Source organism: Bos taurus, chromosome 21 (assembly GCF_002263795.3).
Source record: "Bos taurus isolate L1 Dominette 01449 registration number 42190680 breed Hereford chromosome 21, ARS-UCD2.0, whole genome shotgun sequence".
NCBI lineage: Eukaryota > Metazoa > Chordata > Mammalia > Artiodactyla > Bovidae > Bos > Bos taurus.
Genome location: NC_037348.1, coordinates 61696897 through 61719470, shown reverse-complemented (window position 1 = coordinate 61719470; position 22574 = coordinate 61696897). Strand labels below are relative to the sequence as shown.

General features: G+C 38.5%; 1 protein-coding gene across 1 annotated transcript in view; it reads right to left on the bottom strand.

The window, feature by feature from the left end:
- VRK1 (VRK serine/threonine kinase 1) overlaps positions 1–22574 on the bottom strand; it is a gene marked incomplete at its 5' end in the record, with an annotated part of 46152 nt that overhangs the window by 2819 nt on the left and 20759 nt on the right. Inside the window, 4 exon segments of the mRNA NM_001038224.2 lie at positions 2028–2118; positions 17517–17695; positions 21333–21391; positions 21689–21809. Coding sequence (NP_001033313.1) covers positions 2028–2118; positions 17517–17695; positions 21333–21391; positions 21689–21809 — 450 coding nt within the window.

Sequence of the window (22574 nt, the reverse complement as noted above, 5' to 3'; positions counted from 1 at the left end):
AAATGTAATAATGTGCCTTCTCCTTCAAGTTACTTTAAATTGATGAATACAAATACATACATTTTCATGAACCCCTGGATGGTTTTTTTCTTTGCAAGAAGCAATAACATTTTACTATCTCAGGTAAAATTTCTGTCATTTATGAATATTTAGATAGCAAAATACCTTAACCAGCCTTATATTTTAATGGAGAAAAAGAATTACAATGGGAAAATAACAGCATTTAATTAAAGCAATTCAGAGTTTATATGAATAAAAGAGAATCTATTATCTTCATTTTTTAACATCAAAAAAATCTGGATTGTTAAATTAGTGATGGAGTCTATTCTCTTCTTTTGTCATTAATAAATAAAACAAAGGTACTAATATATTTTCTTACAGTAAAAAACCATCAGTATAAGGATCTTAAATTAAAATTTTAGGCATAAAAAACACTTTTCATAATTATAGTCAAACTGAAAATCAGCACCAAAACAAATATCTCAGATGCTCATTAAGCAAAGTTCAGGGAACAAACGACCCTCAGGCATGAAGGGAGGCAGGAGGCTTCCCCAGGCACAGCTGGGAACTGGCTTCGGTCTACATGGGTATCAACCTTACTATAACAACGTAGGCCCTCTCCTAAACTAAAATTGCATGTTTTAAATGTAAGGGGTTTCTTTAGGTAAAAATATTGTTCGATCATTATAAATACTCCTTAATTTGGCTCCCAGTCACCATCATAGCTGTTGCCACTAGCCTCTGGCTGAGACATACTTCCATGTATTGCTCCCCGGGACTCCTCACTTTCTAATAACAAAATGAACAAGACAGGGGAGGAGATGCAGGGGAAACAAAAACAGGAGGGAACGGAAGATGGCAGCAGAAAAGTGAGAGGCACTGTTTCAAAGCCTTTAGCTTCCAGAGTGATGTTATACACTCCCTCTTCAGATGTCCCAAGGATTCTCTTGGGTAAATTCAGATAAACCTAAGGACGAACTATCCATAATATACAATGAAGAAAATGATCGTAAAATCAGGGTGAAGGTGATTCTCTCTCAAAAGTCAATTTTTGCTTTCCACAAACATGCACCAGTGCTGCTTGTCAAAGGGAAGGAAAAATACAGCACGGGCCTGGTCTACAGGGCACTGACAGTCTGATGAAATTTTTCCCCAAAATTAGCCTTTTCTTTCAGAAATCAGAAACATTTCAGGGCCAACAAACTAATAAATAAAAGGCAGACAGAGAGGAGAGAGATTTGGGTAGGGGGTGGGGGGGGGGTTGGGGGGTGAATAATGGTACTGTAGCCAGCTCTGAATCTCTCCTCACCGAGGCAAGTAAGCCATCTCTCATGAACCCTGGAACACTCCGCCCGTTTTCTAAGCCCCACAGGTGTGCCTACACACCACAGGCTGGCCATTCACTAACCAGACCAAAGTCCAACCTCGTCTTGCCCTTTGCAGGTGCTGCCTTGCTAAGGTCACTTCTGGAAGCCACGCTTGAAGTGTTCTCAGAACCAGTGTAGGAGTCACTGAAGAAATGACTTTATACTTTGCTTCCTGTTTCAAGAGCTTGGAAAAGTGATGATTTGAGGCTTTAATTCCATGCAGCCCAACTTGGTGACAGAAGAGTTGGCAGACCCTGTGGGAGGCCATGTACTAACCACCTGACCTGACATGCTCCTTCAAGCCCAGAGTTCTGTAGCTAAGTGTGGGAAGCTGGCCAGAGAGCAGCCAGAGAAGTGTGTTCTGGTCTGCACATCTAACCCTTTCACAACATTCTGTCATGTAAATGCTCTGTGTCTTGGGCTCCATATCTGCAAAAAGAGACCAACTCCTGGTCCCAACTTCAGATTCCTGGAAACATGTTGAGAGTATGTAACACAATGCGTGAACAAGAACAACGTGATGGATGGTGTCTAAGACATTCTCTTACTTTTTTAATTACACAATGAGCATGTTACGACCCAAACAGTTAACCCTTAATTCACTGGGAAGAAATGAAATTTGCGTTTATTATATAAGAACCAATAGACCATTCAACTTACGGGTTTGTGTGGCCTCTTCTGTCTGTTTATCCGAGCATTCCATGTCTTCAACACTAGATTCTACGCTTTCCTCAGCTTCTTTCTTTCTCTTCTTACATATAAAAATTAAAAGAAAGAAAAAGAAATGTGGCATGATGGTTGAGTAAATATACAAGCTTACCAGATATTAGCACGAATCTATCTATACAGGATTGAGTGTGCCAAAACATACAGAATACACACAGCTTCAAGGTTGGGAGTCACCTAAGGAAGGGGTCAGGGATGAGAGAAAATCCGGTTAAGAGAAACTTTATCTATATAGTTAGCCTAGCAGTGGGTACATTTGCTATATCCACCTTTTTATGCTTCATATAATTTATCATTGAAAGTCATGTTTTAGCACCCGGACTGACTATACAGAAACCCTTTTTGGAAGCAAAGTGTTTTACAAATTTAACACCACGGCTTGCTCAAGCCAGTGATACTTTTGCCATTTACACAACGTGGGAGGAGTGGTGGTAAATCCATTTAATAGGAAAATATATACCTGGCCCATGCATTGAGTCAATGGTTATACCCTAAGTTGGTTGGAAAATTGCATTCATTAATCAACAATGACAAACTTCCAATAAATGGGTTTGTTTGGTTTTTTTTTTAAGTTTAAGAAGGCCATAAACCTTACTGTAAAGGAAGAGTCTTAAAAGTATACAGTGCTCCTAAAATCTCAGAAACAGAATGGTTTTTCTAATACTCTCTCAGGCCTTTCCTGTTTTCTATGTACTTTTCTAGTCAAGTGTTATTAATACTTAGGAGCTAATGCCTACATTCTATCACAACCAATTCTTTCCAAATGTTCATATAACTTATTTTTCTTACTTTCTATCACAACTATAGTTTCTAACTAGTTCAATACTGTGTAAAACATTTTAAAATTCTTTTTTTCTTGTTACTTTCTTAATTTTATTTTTTATTGAAATACAGTTAAGTTACAATATTGTGTTAGTTTCAAGTATACAGAAAGTGATTCGGTTATTTTTTTTTAATGGAGGAAAATTACAATGTTGTGGTGGTCTCTGTTGTACATCAACACGAATCAGTCATAATTATATACATTTGTTATTATTTAGTCGCTAAGTTGTGTCTGACTCTTTTGTGACTTCAGGAACTGTAGCCCACAGGCTCCTCTGCCCATGGGATTTTCCAGGCAAGAATACTGGGGTGGGTTGCCATTTCCTTCTCCAATCTCCTTCTACATATATATATGTGTGTTTATATATATATATATATATCTCCTCCCTAAACTTCGTAACATCTCTCTATGTGGGTATACCTATAGAAGGACATTAGTAATGAACCGAAAACTTTGTATTTTCCATACAGCTTTATCCCATGTAGTCTCAAATTTAAATGAGTTGAAATCCACATCAGAACTCAGAGCTTCTCTCGGCTTCCTAAAGTAAGTTTGTAGCATTTAGGAAATCATCTGATACCTCCCAAATCTCAGAGATTACAGTACATCAGAAGGTCCTTGTTTATATTTTCCTAACAATTAGTTTTAAGTTAAACTTTGTTGAAAAAATAATTTTCCCAGCTTCAGGCCATACTGTGTACAGCTATGAAAGAGTATAAGAATGCCTGCTGACAGGACATGGTTCTTTTTCCTAATGGCAAGCATGGGTTCTGTTCCATAGACAACTACAGGGAAAGCACAACTCTATTCAAATGACATCATCTTAAAATCACCAAATGGTCAGAACTGTTGTTATCTATATACCACAATTAATCCCACTGTTCCAAAACACGCTGAGGGTGGCTATGGAAAGATGAGAACGCAGCCATACACACCATGGTCCTGAAGAAAATGCACTGCAAATATAAAAATAATATCCTGACTAAACCTTATGAAACTTTCAAAGGCATTCATTTAGCAGATTTGTATATGGAGGTATTGCTTCTCAAAAATAGCTGGAAGAGTGGCTGTAACTTCATGTAAGTGATGAGAGAAGGGGATAGTGCCTCACATCTTTCTTTTCCAAAGTGTTGCTTCATGATTACCATCTAAACCCTGCTGGGCTGAACAGATTGGTTCGATAATTACATACAATAACTGCAGTGGGCAGGTAACCCTCAGCTGGCACAGGGCAGCTCCCCTGTGAGAACTTCCATATGCAAACTGCACTGATGGAGCACATTAGGTGCCTCTCTCCTGCCGGTGCACAGGCCTGATTAACGCCAGCCAAGACTCCAAGGTTAGCATGTCAGCAGATTTGTGATGCATTAGGCAGGAATAAACACAGACACTTTTGTTCGTTCGGACCAAAATTAAGGAGGAATACTTCAGTACTACGTTGCTTTCCATACGGGAGAGAATGCATTTTCCAGTTTTAGGAGAGCAGATTTTTAAATGCTCATTATAAAGGGAGCTATCCAATACGTTCTACCCAAGAACCCAATGCATTCATCTTGTTTTCAGGCTTATTTAATAAGTAGGAGCTTTCTTTATCCCCATGCAGGTAAATTACAGAGGAATGAAAATCAGACAGTATTCAACCAACAAAAGAAGCACCTGTGTTTGAGCAGGCCGCACTGGGGAAAGCACTGAATCTCCGGAGCCTACGCTCCAGGCGGGCGTCTCTCGCCCGACTCTTCTGACAATGCCTACAGTAAGGATGCAAAGGACCAAAGGTCTACAGACTAAGACCAACGAACAACAACAACCACCTTCCTGTTAAAGAGTATCATTTTACAAGGCAATGAGTAAACTTCCTAACCACGTGCTGCCAGCTTCTTTCTCCTGGTACCACCAAATGCTTCACTTTGTTACCTGACAGCATCCTGGGCTTCAGACAGTGCATTATTTTGGTTATCTGTGAACAGAAAACAACTTCACAAAGTGTGCTGAGCTCTGACTTTGACATATTCCATATCAGGTCTCACAAGTCTCTTTCTTTACATTTATAAACAAAACCAAAATATTACAGGACATACAAGAGTAATTCATAAGCTTAGGATAAGGCTTTCTTTTAATTCAGCATGGCTAAAATATCTTTTAAAAATTAGGTTTACTTCAAAGGGCATGAGTGCATACATTACACATTATATTTCTGAAGTGCCTAGATATGCTAGGCTACAACTTCTCACCTAATTTAAAAACAGGAAGACAAATCAGCTAGATGCATTGAACTGATAACTTACTAACAGTCTAACTGAATGGAGGCCAGTTATAGACTTAAAGCTGTTTTAAGGGAAAAGAGAAGAAAAGTCTTCAGAGACAAAAACCAAGGACCAATTCTTTGCACCCCAACTCAAACATCCAAAGATAACCTCTAAATGCTTTCAGCAGCATCTAAGAGAAGCCAATTAAATTCATGGTTACAGCAAAGGAGACGCGTGCTCAAGGACTGCTGTTGGGTTTTCCCCCCTTATTACAAAAGTCATAAATGTTTATTATATGGGACTTCCCTGGTGGTACAGTGGCTAAGAATCCACCTGCCAATGCAGGGGACACAGGTTCGATCCCTGGTTGGGGAAGATCCCACATGCTGCAGAGCAACTAAGCCCCTGTGCCACAACTGCTGAGTCCGTGCTCTAGGGCCCACAGGCCACAACTGCTGAGTCCATGCTCTAGGGCCCACAGGCCACAACTGCTGAGTCCGTCTGCTGCAACCACTAAAGCCCACGTGCCTACAGCCTGTGCTCTGCAACGAGCAGCCATGACCATGAGAAGCCAGTGCATGACAACTACAGATAGCCCTGCTCGCTGCAACTGGAAAAGGTCCATGCACCGCAATGAAGGCACAGTGCAATCAAATATAAACAATTTTTTAAAAATTACTGTTCCTTCTCTTCTGTTCCCTCCCTTCCTCATAGGAAACCATATTTCAAAAAAGTATTTATTATAGAAAGTTAGAATGCACAGCTTAAAAAGTTTAAATGTTTGGTACTGCACATGCGTCAAACAAAGAACTGTACACACAAACATGACACTGCAACACACGGTTAATCTTACTGAACTTCTTTGATTAAGGCCACTGAAATCATCAGGCAAATGTCGACACTTACAAATTACTATTATATTCCTTAATAGTAGCCAGAAATAGAGTATTTGTTACTAGTGGTAACTAAAAGGAAAAAGACAGAATGTATCTTCTATGACCCTAAAGAAACCTATGTGCTACACCACAATATTTATAAAACCAGAGGATCTTAGTTAAATTTCACTATGTAGGCAGAAAAAACTGAGGCTGGGACAGAAGAAAAGCTGGGAGAACCCGTTCAGTATTTCAATCTGGTGGGGGTGAGGCCAAGAGGACTCAGAGCTCGTGGTTCTTCTCAGAACTTCCTTCCATAGGACCATACTTCCTCCCACAAGACTTTTCAGAGTGACATGGTGGTTACCAATAGCGGTGCTTTCACTGTAACAGACCCCTTCCTGGAGAGCCAGTGAGCACTTACATTCATGTGTTCCTGGCCAGCCACTGCCCACGCCCTCGTTACCTGCCCTCCCACCCTGGACCCTCCTGGGGGCAAGGGCACCTGCCACTATGCATGTTACACACGCACACGTATCTGGGGTCTGCACCTGTTGAGCAAGGAGTCCACTACTACAGTAAAAACAGAGAGCTACGAGGCAAGCCCCTCAAAAACCATGTAAATGGACGAGTGATTATAGAAATGTTTTGAGAAAAAGTAGGAAAAGATCAGACATAACGGAAAAGAGAAGAGATGAAAAGATGGGAGGTGGGTTAGGAAATGAGTCAGTGACCTAAGTGAAGGGCAGATGAATTTAAAGAATGGTCTAAATGTTATCATACATCAAAGTGATTTATTATTTTAAATGAGTTTGTGTGATAAAGGTTGTGATAAGAGTAACACATGCTGTAATTTCCTACCACAGTAACCTTGATTCTACTGGAAAAGAGGCAGGAACCCCATCGTGTATTTTCTAAGCACCTACTGCTTCCCTGGTAGCTGACCTGCTAAGAATCCGCCTACAATGCAAGAGATCCCGGTCTGATTCCTGGGTTGGGAAGACCCCCTGGAGAAGGGACAGGTTACCCATTCCAATACTCTTGGGCTTCCCTGGTGGCTCAGATGGTAAAGAATCTGCCTGCAATCTGAGAGACCTGGGTTTGATCTCTGGGTTGGGAAGATCCCCGGGAGGAGGGCATGGCAACCCATTCCAGTATTCTTGCCTAGAGAATCCCCAGACAGAGGAGCCTGCGGGCTGCAGTTCATAGGGTCATAAAGAGTCGGACACAACTAAGCGACTAACACTATCACTGATAAGAAGTCATTCAGAGTTCCATAAATGAGTCCAATGTAATCCCACATATATAGAATTTCACTCTGTGAAGTATTAATTCATTTGTAAAGTGACACAGGCAACACAACATGGTCAAACCCTGATTTTCCTTACATGGCTGACAAAATGTGGAATATCTACGTCCTTCACCAGTTCAAGCTACCACACTCTTACGCCATGAAGAATGAAGCACTGCCTGTAATTAGATGAAAATGGTGCAGCAAAGATCATTGCTAACTCATGAGTGAGCAAATAAAACCAATGCATCTGTAAACTGTCAGAATAAACAAACAAGTGGAAACATTGCAACTAGGTAGCAAGCACACGTGATTGCCTGCTCTATGGGCAACACATTTTTTAGCAAAAATTGCTTTCACAAAGTAGGCATAAACGTCCACTTGCTTATCTGGAGTAAACGTGTGTTACTTCTGAGGACCTAGAAACGAGCTGCTTTAGGCACCTACTGTCACCCACACTCCTAGAAAAATACAGCCACTGAGCAGATAAGGAGCTGAAAAACAAGCTGGATCTGGGCACGTGACCTTCAGGAATACTACATGACTGAGAACTTATTCTCATCAAGTAATAAAGGCAATCAAAGCCTGGCAAGATCTCCCAATATAAGCACTTCGGGAAACAGTAAATCCATCTTCCACAGTGTTGGCAACAATGGCTTTTTGAGACTATCATCACTCACATCACAAGCACCACAAATATGATCAAACTCATGATCACTGAACAACTGAGAGCTGTATCCAGACATTCACATTCAACAAGCAAATGTCTAAAGACGCACACATGACAGTACTCTCTTCTGTGCTGGAATTAATATGACCTGAGGCTTCCATCACCTGTACCATTAATGTCAAAACTCCAGCAAAGTCACAGTGCTTCAAGGGCAACTTACAGGGAGAGGCAAATGCATAGCTAGTGATGCTTTAATTGTCTTTAATATTTTATATCTAAAACCACTAGGAGATTTTCAAGTGCCTTGAGTTCCTATGAAGGAAAAAACTATATAAATGCATAATAATAATAATTAATGGTTGTATGGCCCTGAACAATTCATCTAACTTCTGATTTTCACTTTCATCATTTGTAAGCAGATATATCTCATATTAGTGCTGTAAAGTATATGCAAAATAACGTAAAAGTACTGACAGACCGCAGAGTACTACATACATGCTCAAAGGAGACCGAAGGCTGATATAACCAGCGCTGAGCACTATCAAGTCCCCTGGGTAAACTTCAAACTAAGAATTAAAAGCACAAGACTCTGAAGCTGTAATGCTGCAAACTAAAGAGGCCAGTATTTATAAAAATACATATTTCAATGAAAACCAAACCCTCTGTATGTACTGGTGGGGAATTAAACGCTCTACAGGCATTCATGAACAAGTTTCTTAAAACTAAACCAGGCTGCATTAGCATTCCTATTAAAAACAGACTGTCTGACCTCCCCCCACAATGTATCTATGCCACAACATTTCTAATCCTTAAACAACATGGGTGAATGGTGAACGCAGAATCCTCTGGCATCAGAAGTCCTCTGCTTTACATCAACTGCCTAGGTCCCTTAGTATCAATCAACAGCTTGAGGGAAGAAAGTTAACTTCAAACTCATTAATTTAACCATTTTTAATATGAGTGAGTTATGGAGCTCTATTTTGTAACCTTTATTTCACAGCAATTATCATCTTGTTTTTGTTGCAAAATCAACTTTTACCCATTCCCCATCATTTACTCTTCCAAACCATCAACTTGAACACACACACTCACCAAGTCAATGTAAGCAAGTCTTCATTCACATCCGCCCGATATACTTCATCACATAAACTGAACTTTAATAATATATGATCTTAGTTGAAGGTGTTGAAAGATTCAAATAAAAATTATTTCATTTGAATCTTTATTTTCCTGACATCAAGACACCAGAAAGACTTGAGAAAATGTACTCAGTGAAACAACAGCATTAATGTTGCAGTTAACATTTACTGATTAATTTATCATGTGTTCAGCACTGGTCTAAGTACTTTCTAAATCTCATTTAATCCACACAACAATCTTACGAGCAAGATAGGCAATATTATTATTTCCACGGAAAGATAACTTTTAAAAAACTCATTATTAAAAATAAATTCACACAAATGTTTAATATAATTCCTAAAAACTAGTCATGATATCACAGAAAAATGGAATCTTGGTCTAATACTGTCTTTTGAGATCCAAGTTTTGAACATATCTTATAAGCATATCTGTTTATTATGTCCAAAAATAAATCTCCCTACATACCGTTCAAAGCACTTATATGATGCCAAATTTCCTTTTCTATCTCTTCCAATAAAAATTAAAACACGGCATGTATGAATAACTGTCTATGAATACAAACTGGTCATGAGGCTGATAAGTGCTATTATTTAAAGTCTTTTAGACTTAAATGCCCAATATCTGCTTTGTCTATTTGCAAAAGGAATGCTTTCCACATGGAAGCTAGAATTCTAAGATACTCAAATTTTGGTTGGCAGTGGTTCTCAGCTATGCCTGCACAACATAATCACCTAAAAATCCTGAGGCCTAGGTCTACTCCCATAGCTTTTGGTTTAATTGGTCTAGGGTGTAAGCCAGGCAATGGAATTTTTAAAAAGCTCCCAGGTGATTTTAATATGCAGTCAAAGAGGCCACCCCCTGCCTTTCATTTGCACCAGAATCATCTGAGGCACCTGTGGTATGGTGCCCTCCCAGATCATAGCATGCAATACACAGCTGGAGACCCCACTGTGAAAGAAAACGCAGTCCTCCCCTCAAAAAGAAAACTTATAAAGTAAACTTGAGGCTTAAAAAAAGTTTTTAACGATTAAAGAAATGAGAATTTTTAAAAAAGAAATAACAAGGCAACCAGATAGCTAATAAGCAGAAAAATAATCATTATAGAATTTGTAACTATACTAGAAATTTCAAAAACCACAGACAGAGCTGACAACTAAATGACATGAAGGAAAGGTCTGGGATGATTACAGATGAGGCAAAAGAAACAGACCAAGAATTAAGTAAGCAGTTAGACATGGAAGATGTGTATATTCTCTACATAGTCAGATGCAACCACAAACATCACTGAGGTAAGTGGAAGAATACCTAAATAAATAAAGAGGTATACCATATTCATGGAACAGAAAAGAATATTGTGAAAATATCAGTTTCCCAAAAGTCAATGCAATCAAAATCCCAGAAGTATTTTTGTGGAAATTAGTAAAATTTATAGGTACAAAGGGCCAAAAACAGAAAGAATCTCATAGAATAACAAAGCTGGAGAACTCAACTATCAAATATTACCACAAAGAAGTAGTTCAAGCAGTGTGGCACTGATACAAACACAGAAGAGCAGGCCGACGGCAGAGAACAGGGCATCTGGAAACACATTCAAGCACGGGTGGCCACCTGAAAACCAGCTTCCTGCTCTAGGGACACCATGATCTTTTCAGTAAATGGTTCAGATCAGCTAGATAACCAGAGGGTAAACAAACACCAATTCACACCATTCACAAAATCAACTTATGTTAAATTACAGACCTAACTGAAAAAGACAAAATAAAATTTCTTGACACAAGAATGATTGTGAACAAAATCTTTCTAGACTAGAATACACAAAGCACTAGCCCTTAACAAACACACACACACCAAAAACCCCTAATTAGGCTTCATTAAAGTTAAGAACTTCTCTTCATCAAAGATGTCATATTAAGAGTGAAAAGAAAAACCAGACTGTATATAAAAAATGTGCAACACATATATTGTGTATATACAAAGTACTTAACTCAGCCAATCAAAGAAAAGCAGACAACTCAGACATATTTTAATGAACCTGAAATGCACTTCACAAAAAAAAGGTTATCAAGACTGATGTGCACATGAAAAGGTGTTCAAAATCAATATTCCCAGGGTATGAAACTAAAACCATCCAGAAATACTAGTGAGCACCTACCGAAGTAGGTAGAATTAACATAATGCAATAAGTAGTGTCAAGAGCAACTGAGACTCTCCTAAGCTGCTGGTCAGAGAGCAGAGCGGACAGAGCCTTGGCAGGATCTGCTGAAGCTATTAAGCATACACAGACCCTACGCCCTGCTAACTCTACTATATACACACCCAACTTGAATTAATTTTATGTGTTTCCTAAAAGAATTTATAAGCGTGTTTTTAACAGTGTAATTGCAATCACCGAAAACTGGAAACAGTGCATATATCCATGAACAGCAGAAGAAACAAACGAATCATGATACAGTCATACAGCAGAGTACTGCATGCGTGCTCAGTCACTTCAGTCGTGTCCGACTCTGCAACCCCATCGACCGTGGTCTGCCAGGCGCCTCTGTCCATGGGATTCTCCAGGCAAGAGTTCTGGAGTGGCTTGCCACTGCCTTCTCCATAACAGAGTACTATACAGGAACAAAAACCAAAAAGACTTCTGCTACTTGCAACAGCACAGAAATTCGAAATACAAATGAATCAAAGACTCAAAAGTATACAAAACACACGGTACTGCTAAGTTTTTTAAAACAGCAAAATGAACTCACGATGTTAGAAGTCATACTGTTGGTTATTCTTAATGAAGGGTAATGGCCGAGAGAGGTTTCAATGAATGATCCACATCTTGATTTAGGAGACATTTAAATGCATGTGTTCACTTCTGTGAAGTTCAAATTTCTCACTTATTTGTGCACTGTGCTGCACAGGTAGAGCTTCCCTTGTGGCTCAGCTATAAAAGAATCCACCCGCAATGCGGGAGACAGACCTGGGTTCGATCCCTGAGTTGCAAAGCTCCCCTGAAGAAGGGAAAGGCTACCCACTCTGGTATTCTGGCCTGGAGAATTCCATGGACTGTATAGTCCATGAGGTCACAAAGAGTCAGATACAACTAACTGACTTTCACTGCACAGATATCATAATTTCACTTATTTTAATGGACTTTAAAAAATTAGGGGCAAAAGATACTTGACAAAATCCAAATAAGACAATATTCAAAGTAAAGAAATCAATAATGGGATTTATTGATATAATGGGATTTATTGATTTATTAAGGACAGAAATGGTATGGATCTAAGAGAAGCAAAAGATATTAAGAAGAGGTGGCAAGAATACACAGAAGAACTATACAAAAAAGATCTTAATGACCCAGATAACCATGACAGTGTGATCACTCACCTAGAGCCAGAGAGACATCTTGGAGTGCAGAGTCAAGTGGGCCTTAGGAAACATCACTATGAACAAAGCTAGGGGAGGTGATAGAATTCCAGCTGAGCTATTTCAAATTCTAAAAGATGATGCTGTGAAAGTGCTGCACACAAAATCCCAGCAAATTTGGACAACTCAGCAGGGGCCACAGGACTGGAAAAGGTCAGTTTTCATTTCAATCCCAAAGAAGGGCAATACCAATAAATGTTCAAACTACTGCACAAATGCACTCATTTCACATGCCAGCAAAGTAATGCTCAAAATTCTCCAAGCTAGGCTTCAACAGTACATGAACTGAGAACTTTCAGATGTGAAAGCTAGATTTAGAAAAGGCAGAGGAAACAGAGATCAAACTGCCAACATCCGTTGGATCATCGAAAAAGCAAGAGAATTCCAGCAGAATATCTACTTCTGCTTCACTGACTATGCTAAAGCCTTTGACTGTGTGGATCACAAGAAACTATGGAAAATTCTTAAAGAGATGGGAATACCAGACTACCTGACCTGCCTCCTGAGAAATCTGTATGCAGGTCAAGAAACAACAGTTAGAACTGGACATGGAACAACAGACTGGTTCCAAATCAGGAAAGGAGTACGTCAAGGCTGTATACTGTCACCCTGTTTATTTAACTTATATGCAGAGCACATCATGAGAAATGCTGGACTGGATGAAGCACAAGCTGGAATCAAGACTGCCAGAAGAAATATCAATAACCACAGATACGCAGATGATACCACTCTTATGGCAGAAAGTGAAGAAGAACTAAGGAGCCTCCTGATGAAAATGAAAGAGAAGAGTGAAAAAGTTGGCTTAAAACCCAACATTTAGAAAACTAAGATCATGGCATCCAGTCCCACCACTTCATGGCAAATAGATGGGCAAACAATGCAAACAGTGAAAGACTTTATTTTCTTGGGCTCCCAAATCACGGCAGATGGTGACTGCAGCCATGAAAAGAAATGACACTTGCTCCTTGGAAGAAAAGCTATCAGAACAAACCTAGACAGCATATTAAAAAGCAGAGACATTACTTTGCTGACAAAGGTCCATCTAGTCAAGGCTATGGTTTTTCCAGTAGTCATGTATGGATGTGAGAGTTGGACTATAAAGAAAGCTAAGCGTGCAAGAATTGATGCTTTTGAACTGTGGTGTTGGAGATGAAATCAGTCAATCCTAAAGGAATCAGTCCTGAATATTCATTGGAAGGACTGATGCTAAAGGTGAAGCTCCAATATTTTGGCCACCTGATGTGAAGAACTGACTCCTTAGAAAAGACTCTGATGCTGGAAAAGACTGAAGACATGAGGAGAAGGGGACAACAGAGGATGAGATGGTTGGATGGCATCACTTAATGGACTTGAGTTTGAGCAAGCTCCGGGAGTTGGTGATGGACAGGGAAGTCTGGCGTGCTGCCATCCATGGGGTTGCAAAGAGTTGGACATGACTGAGCGACTGAACTGAACTGAATGGGATTTATAGGGAAAGAAATTCTTAGTAAACACCAAATCCACTTAGATATAGATTTAAAAGCAAACTACCATTAAAAAACAAAGAAATGTATCAACTGCAACAATCTAAACTTATATAATTAAAATACAGTTTCTGCTATTCTATCATACAAAAACAGCCAGACAGACCTTCACCAAATTTAGATGGTATATTGGAGCAATCTGACTTCAATTATAGGCTACATGGTATAAATTTAATGATGCTGAGGTGTGATCACATCAAAGAGACAGAAGTTGTCCACCAGAGCAGCTGCAGGCCACTGATGGGAGCTGGAAGACCTTTCTTTGCTCTTGTTCAGTCCTCTGTACCATGTTCCAGGCTGAGCGCCAGCAGGAATTTATTTATTATTTATTTAACAATGGTTAATGATTTTTCAGAGGAACTATGGAAAGGTCGACTAGCATCACATAACTTAGAAAAACAAAAAATTGGAAACAGAAAAAAAGGGTACTTGGACATCACTTATAGGGAGCAACAATATATACTGCTTGAAAATAAAAAACTGCAGGCCCATGCTCTAGACCTAGTCAGCAGATCTCCAGGGATGAGACCCAAGAGATTCTAATGAACAGCTCTTTTTGTTGGCTTGGGCAAGCAACTTAATCAAAACCTTATAAAAAAATAGCTAATGGAGGTATTAATGTCTTTTAACTTGCTGAGTTCTTTCCAGTAAATTAAGCTGTTCTTAACCCAGATGGGACAGGGAGAAATTCTTTAAGGACAGAACTACATGTTATTGATCCCTGTAGCCCCGGGGACCTAGCCTAGATCAGGTACATAAATTAGACCCCACACATAATTGCTGAAAGGTGAGTTAAGAGTACACAGTGAATCCAGTAACTGTTGCAACTATACCTACAGATTCTAAGTGCCAGTTCTAATCAACAGTTGAAATTTTTGGCTGCAGTATTTTTTAAGGAGAAACTAATACTTAGTATCTTTCTACTTCAGCTTTATGTCAAACCAAAATTCTGTGCTTTAAATAATACCCTTAGGTTACCGAGACCAAAACCAGTTACAAGTGGATACATTCATATTTCACTACACTTTCCAAATTTACTGTACCACAATCAAGCATGGCTGTAAAATACTAGATAGAAGCCTTGCTTCATTTTACTGCTGACCAATTCTTATAGGTTTAAAAAAACAAACAACTCTTATCTCTTAGGAATATAAAGAGAAATATACATTGAATTGATTAAACTCATCTCTTTCAGAGATTTGCTGCTGCTGCTGCTAAGTCGCTTCAGTCACGTCCAACTCTGTGCAACCCCATAGATGGCAGCCCACCAGGCTCCTCTGTCCCTGGGATTCTCCAGGCAAGAACACTGGAGTGGGCTGCCACTGCCTTCTCTGTCAGAGATTTGAGTGTCGTAAATACAAAGAATGTACACTTTAAGTTTTTTAAAAAATTATGACAAAGGAAAAGAATAAAGAATAAATATGCAATTATAAGGATTAATACAGCTTCTATGACGAAGCATTATACTCAGCTCTGAAATTCTGAAAACCAGAGCAAAAAAAAAAGAGGAATTTCAACACATGTTCCTAAAAAAGAGATGGAATATACTAATTTCTCAGAAAAGAAAGCTTTCTCTTGTTGGAAGTCCTCAGACTCAAAAGTTGGATGAAGCTCTGCTTTTATCTGTTTTAGATGTGGTATATTTACAATTTATTTGAAGAAAGTGTTCTGATGCTTAAAAACAAAAACTAACTCTTTCACTTTACAAATAAAAAACAAAAGGCTAACAAAATCAACAATTAATCTACAGTTAAATGCCGAACAAGCAGCTTCAGGATCTTACCTAATCTTAACTTTGATTAATTTCTTTTCAATACAAAAACAGTCTTGTGCCAGTTTTGAGATGGGAAAAAAAAGGGCAGCAAACCAATGAAGGAAACCTAACAGTTCAGCTTTTTATTCATGTTCTTCCCCTAAATGAAGCTTTATACATGTAGGGGATGATCTAACAAGAAATTTCCAGCTTTCTGAACTATCCAAGGACACAAGAGAATTATAAGGTCACAGATGTTAGCTCTGCAGCAGACTGACCTATTTAGCTGTGAAGTCAGCCAACCTGGGGAAACAAAATTTTCTCTAGCATGTAGTTACAAACAACAGTGATTTGCACAGGGAAGGGAGATGGCACTGGACAAGTTCTCAGGACTACAGAGATCTTTATTTTTCAATCAGCAAAATTTTAGAGCAAAACACTACAGAAGCCAGCTATAAATATTAATGCACAAAAATCTGTCCTGAGCAGGATGTGAGCTATATGTTTATACATATATGCAAATTCTAAGTTTACCACCTTCCTGAAGAATTCTACTCAGCCTTCAATTTATCCTCTTCACATAAAACTGGATATGTTTTTCCTCATGGTTGTTGACCACAAAAATGGAATAAGGTACAATTAAGACAAAACTTATGAAAGCAAGAAGATGTATATATAGATGCATATGTATAATTCCAAATTCTGTGATGAAATTATAAAGAAATCTACTATTAGCCAAAAAAGTCAAATTAATGATCCAATTTCAAAATTCCTATCTCCTCTGAAATTAAAAAAATTATGAAAAACTTTTAATATGCTGTTTATTCTAAAGGGAGAAAATCTGTTTTTAACTCTTTATCTCATAGTTTGGAATATGAGACTTTCAAAAAGTCTACTGGAATTTTACAGAGTTAATGACAATTAAAAGTCAATAATGTAAAAACATATTTTTCTTCTAAAAGTAGTCTTCCTTTTTCATATAAAAGCAACACAATTTCAGATTAAAAAAGGAAAAAGTTAACCAATAATTATGAAAAATAACCAGTAAGATAATGTATACCTTAAAATCTGAATTTTAAAGTGATACCAGGGGTTATGTACAAGTCTGTACAATACTTCTACCATAGGTTTATTATTTAACATTTCTTTCCAAAAAATTAATCTTCTTATATACAGATATACAACTTTATGAAGTGACATTTCTGTAAAGAGCAAAATAATGTTTAAATGGGAAATATACCACACCAACAAATAAGGAAACTTTCAAATGCAATTTTCAAATGATAATTTTTCAAAACCAATTTTCAAATGGCAAATACGTGGGACCACACCAATGAACAAGGAAAAAGTGAAACACAGGATCAACCGAAAAGGGTGACATGGGAGAAAAGGACACACAGAATGTGAACTGAGCGCCCCACCCAAATTGCTCTGCCAGATACTAGTATCCCAAGTTAGACTTGTTCAGGGAATTTCTTAACTTGCTACCGGACATAAGAAACACATACTCATTTTTCTAAAACCCTCTATGTATTTTTCCATATCACAAAGGTTTGCTTTTACGTAATGATGATAAATATTTGACTGCAGAGCAATCTGCTATTTTCTTTACTGAGCTACTGATTTACTTGCCTATATTTGTTGCAAACAGTCACAGGAAACCCAAAGGAAAATTCAATAACAAAACTCACTTTTGCCACTGGTTTTGCTTTCAAACTTCCATTCTCCACAACAGTGAGGTCCAGCTTGCCATCATCCTTACTTCCTATAGCTTTCAGTCCTTGCAAAAGAATATCTCGTAACTTTTGATAAAGAGGTTTTTCGACATAATCCAGTAATTTCACTGTTTCCATGTACTTAGCAATTTCATCTAAAAGAATAACACAATTATTTTGTAGTTTTTATAATAAATACAACATATTTACCTCTTCTAAGAAAATGATCCACAATTATAGTAACATTAGAATGCAAATATATAGCTTGTTAAATATGTCTTTCTATCACGTCTTCATTGGAAGTATGCTTCTGAATTCAGGAATTGTCAGATAAGTCAAATAAAAAAATGTATTTTTAGATACAATGCAAAAAACGTCTTTTAATTCTGACAATAAGAAAGAAGACAAGCTTAACATTTAAATATATATAAAAACAATTACTAATAGAATTTTAAAGCTACTTTTTAAAAGGACCTAAAATAAATGTTATGAAGTAAAATGTGCTTAAGTACAATAAATATCATAGCCAGAATTTTTTTTTTGCCACAGAAGCCATTAGTTCTAGAGAAGACAGCTGCATTTTTTGGGTAAATGAAAAATAAAACATGAAAATCAGGTTGAAAAAAGAAACACAAGGAAGCCCTGATTGTCCCATAAAAGAGAAAAACCAACTTATGAATGATAAAAGGTCTACTGGACACTGAGGCAGAACCAAACCCATAAAAAGAAATCTTACTAGTCAAGATCAGCACCTCTCAACACCCATCTAAAAATCCATCTTGGGGTTAATGACTCATACATATATATGCCCAGTTCAGCCTTTCCACTGACCTCCAGACTTGTATACCCACTGACTTCCACTGACTCATATACTGGCTGTGTAACTGGCATCTCACATGCCAACCAAATCCAAAATCCTGACCAACCCCTAAAACCTGCTCACCCTGCGTTTTTTCTGTCTGAATTATAGAAAATCCCGTTCTCCCAGTTCTTCAAATCCTCCTCCCACATTCAATAAATCAAGACATTATGTCAGTGCTACACACGCATTCATTCATTCATTCATTCAGACATTTTAAGTACCTACCACATGTCAAGCATGATTCTAAATACTTAGGTACGTGAGAAAAAAGAAACAAAAATCCTTCCTTTCAACTTTCTTAATCTGATAAAGGGGATCTACAGAAAACCAAAAGCAAACGTCACCAAGTGTGATAAAACACTGGACTTCCCTTCTGAGAGAAGAAAACAGCAAGGAAGCCCATCTGTACCGTTTCCATGCTGCCTGAAAGTCCTGCAGTTTTTAGCCAGTGCAGTAAGGCAAGAAAAGAAACAGACAGCACTGAGTGGAATGGAAGATGCAAAACGGTTTATTCACAACATGAGTGCACGTAGAAAAGCCTAAGAAATCTATTAAAAAACTTCTAACCAATATGTAAAGTTAACAAGATCATAGGATATAAAGTATTTAAAAATCTTTCTATACACTAGCAACAAGCATTTAGAAAAGTAATAAAAACATACCATATACAATAGTATCAAAAAGCATCAAATACCTACAAACAAATATAATGAAAAGATGGGCAAGATTTTTTCCAAATGGAAACTATAAAACACAGGTCAGAGAAACTGACACCAAATTAAATGAAAGCCATAAAGTATCAATTATATAAAGATGCCAATGCTCCCCAATTAGTCCACAGAGTCCCTGCGATTCCACTCAAAATTTCAGCATGTTACAGAGGGAGAGGACATGTGTGGAACTGACAAGGTGATTCTAAAATGTACAAATATACAAAGGATCATGCAAAACAGCAAAGTCAAGTTTAAAGAAGAAAAAGTGCCAGAGGACTTAAACTATCAGAGAAAGCTATAGTAATTAAGACAGTGTGCCCCAAGAACAGAAAAAAAAAAACAACTACTATGAAAGAGCCCAGAAACAGACTCACAGATTCGCACATGATTGAACACAAAGGTGCCATCACAGAGCAAGGCTGGTCTTTTCAAGAAAGGCTGCTGTTAACAGTGTGAACTATGCGAGGTGATAGCAGTGCTAAATCATGCTCATCGTTCTCCAGTCTACATGTACCGGCAGATCTCAGACGACACCGCGGGTTAGCTCCAGACCGCCACAATAAAGCAAGTATCACAATAAAGCAAGTCACCTGTTCTGGTTTCCCGGTGCATTGAAAAGTGATGTCTAATACTGTAGTCTATTATGTGTGAAATAACACAATGTCTAAAAAAACATGCATACCTTAACTAAAAAAACACTTTATTGCTAAAAAGTGCCCACCATTATCTGAGCTTTCAGTGAGTCATAATTGTTTGCAATAATAATATCATTGATCACAAATCACCATAAGAAGTATAATAATAATAAAAAAGCTTAAAATATTGTGGGAGTTACCACAATGTTTGACACAGACAGGAAGTGAGCAAATGCTGTTGGAAAAATCAGCACCAACAGATTTACTCGACATAGGCTGCCACAAACCTTCAATTAGTAGGAAAAGCAACACATCTGCAAAGTGCGATAAAGTGAATCGCTATAAAATGAGGTATGCCTACATAGCAAATCATCACATTATAGAATTATATTTGTCAATTATTCCTCAATAAAGTTAAAAAATAAAAACATTTTAAAAATGTTAACAATGGGAATGAATTTCATAAATGCAGTATTGAATGAAAGAAAAAGAACGCCACCAGAAACTAGAACGTTAAAAATCCCTGCCCTCGTGAAATTATCTGTTTAGTTCACTCTATGATTCCATTTCCATATAGTTCAAAGAGAAATCCTTGATGTTGGAAGTTGTGCTAGTGATTCATTAGGCCAGAGGGAAAGGCTGGTGACTGGGAGAAGGCAACAGGGAGCAAATCTGAAAAAGCAGTAACACTCCATTTCCAGATGTGGTTGACAGACTGCAAATTTAAAGAGCTTAAGCTCACACAGTAGACCTCCCTGGAGACAACTGAGCAAAGGCTTGAAAAGATCTAAATATATCCAGACTGACCACTGCTCACACCTGCACTGCTACTTCCCTTGCTCGGATTATGGCAGGAGGCTTCTAACTAGCTCCTGTTTGTACCTGGCCTTGCCTCCTTAGCAGTCGATCTTCAAGACAGGAGCTGGAGAGACTTCCCTTAAAGACAGACAGTTCACATCCCTCCTTTCCTCCACACTTCATGCACTCTTGCTCAAAGTAAAAGCCAAAGCCCATGATGGCCTAGATGCAGGCATCAGCAGGCACTCAGGTCCTTCCGCATGGACACGTTCCTCCCCAGAGCTCACTCCATCTCCTTCCCACAGCTGCTCAAATGGCACCTCCACAGGAGGACCGTCCCAGGCCACCCTAGTTACAGTAACAACCCACCCATCTCTTCAATTCCATTTCCTGTGTTTGTTGTTTTTGCCACAGTACTAACCATGCAATAAACTGTGCAATTTACTCCTTTACTGTCTACCTTTCCCAACTAGAGCTTCACAAGGACAGGAGTTTTTATTTATTTTGATCCCTAGTGCCTAGGAGAGTCTGAGGCACAAAATAGAACCTCAACTAAGAAAACAGCTGCATTACTGAATGAAATTTGGTTCCTTGACTGAAAGCGCTGAATAACAAGTGAGTAAGGCCCACCTGTGGAAAGACCAACGTGAGCAGGCCCCAGTGAGACGCTTACACTTAACAATACCGAAGCTCTTACATTAAGCGTTGTTAGTCTATGGACCTCAGGAGCTTTCTCCTCTCAGAAAATAAAATCCTTATGAACACTGAAGAAGTCTTTTCTTACCCGGCTTGTTTTTCTCAGGAAAACACTTGTCCATCAAACTCGCAATATTTTCTCTGTATCTGTTAAAAATTAAAAGAATGAGTCATTGTTTGATGCTTGATGCCATGGAAAGTTATTAATACTTAGTAACAGTAAATAGCACATTAAGCAGCACTGTGCTACATCCTAAATACACTTACGAACATTCTTCTCAAATAAATTCAACAAAAAGAAACCCAAGGAATCTTACTGTTAAACAAGCCCTTTCTTATTTCTACATTAGTGTCCGTTAAAGCAATAGTCCTCGTAAAGAAGTTCTGACCGAACATCTGCCTCATCATTTTGCCCGAAATAATTTACTGTAAGTTTTCCTTTACCTAATTTTGGAATCTCTAACGTAGTTAGGATCTTTCAAATTATCTTCCCACGGCAGATGGCCACTAAGCCACTGGATCATGCAATAACCAAGGATTTCCAAGTCACCGCGTCTTGATGGTGCTGTGAAACAAAAGAAGCAGATTCAGCACAGTGAAATGATGTTTAAGGCAGAATTTCAGGTATATCTAAAGCAATAAGGTAAAAAGAGTCAACCCTATGGTCTTCTTTTTCATCATACAATCTTGACTCCATTTTGAAAAAAAAAACACCGAATACTGGGCAGTATCAAAGAACTCATTTACCTCCAACTAATAATTTACTTTATAACCCAAACTGGCAAAACTCTACAGTTTCAAACTGAGACTACTAGTCTACGAAATAAATTATAAAGCAATGACACATTTAACAGTGCCCTTGGAAAATGTGAAGATATTAAAAATGCTGCAAGGTATTAAGAGGCCCAGAGAACAGGGGGTTTTAGCTCCTCCACAGTGTTGGACACAGAAAAAAAAGAAACGATGGCTGAGGAAACAGGCCAGCTGAATGGGTGACAAAGTAAGTCTACTGGTTACAAAGTTGTAGCTGCATAAGAAAACACAAACCTTTATGGAGGAAAGCCCCCAGCATTCCAATTAAGCTAAAGAAAAGCAAAAGAGGCCTCATTGCAGCTGACTGCACTACTTCGCCACCGACCCGTCACGACCTCGGAAGGGTGAGAGGAAGATGGAGAGAACAGAGGTGCCCTGTCCCTCAAATGCAGGAGCTTAAGCTCTCTCTCCTTCCCCCGCCCTATCCTGCCTCTTCAGTTCTGATCCGTCTGCTTATCTACTGGTGCAGCATGAAAAGCCGCGCAGGGGTTCAACGGAAAGCACTGGTGCTGCAGCT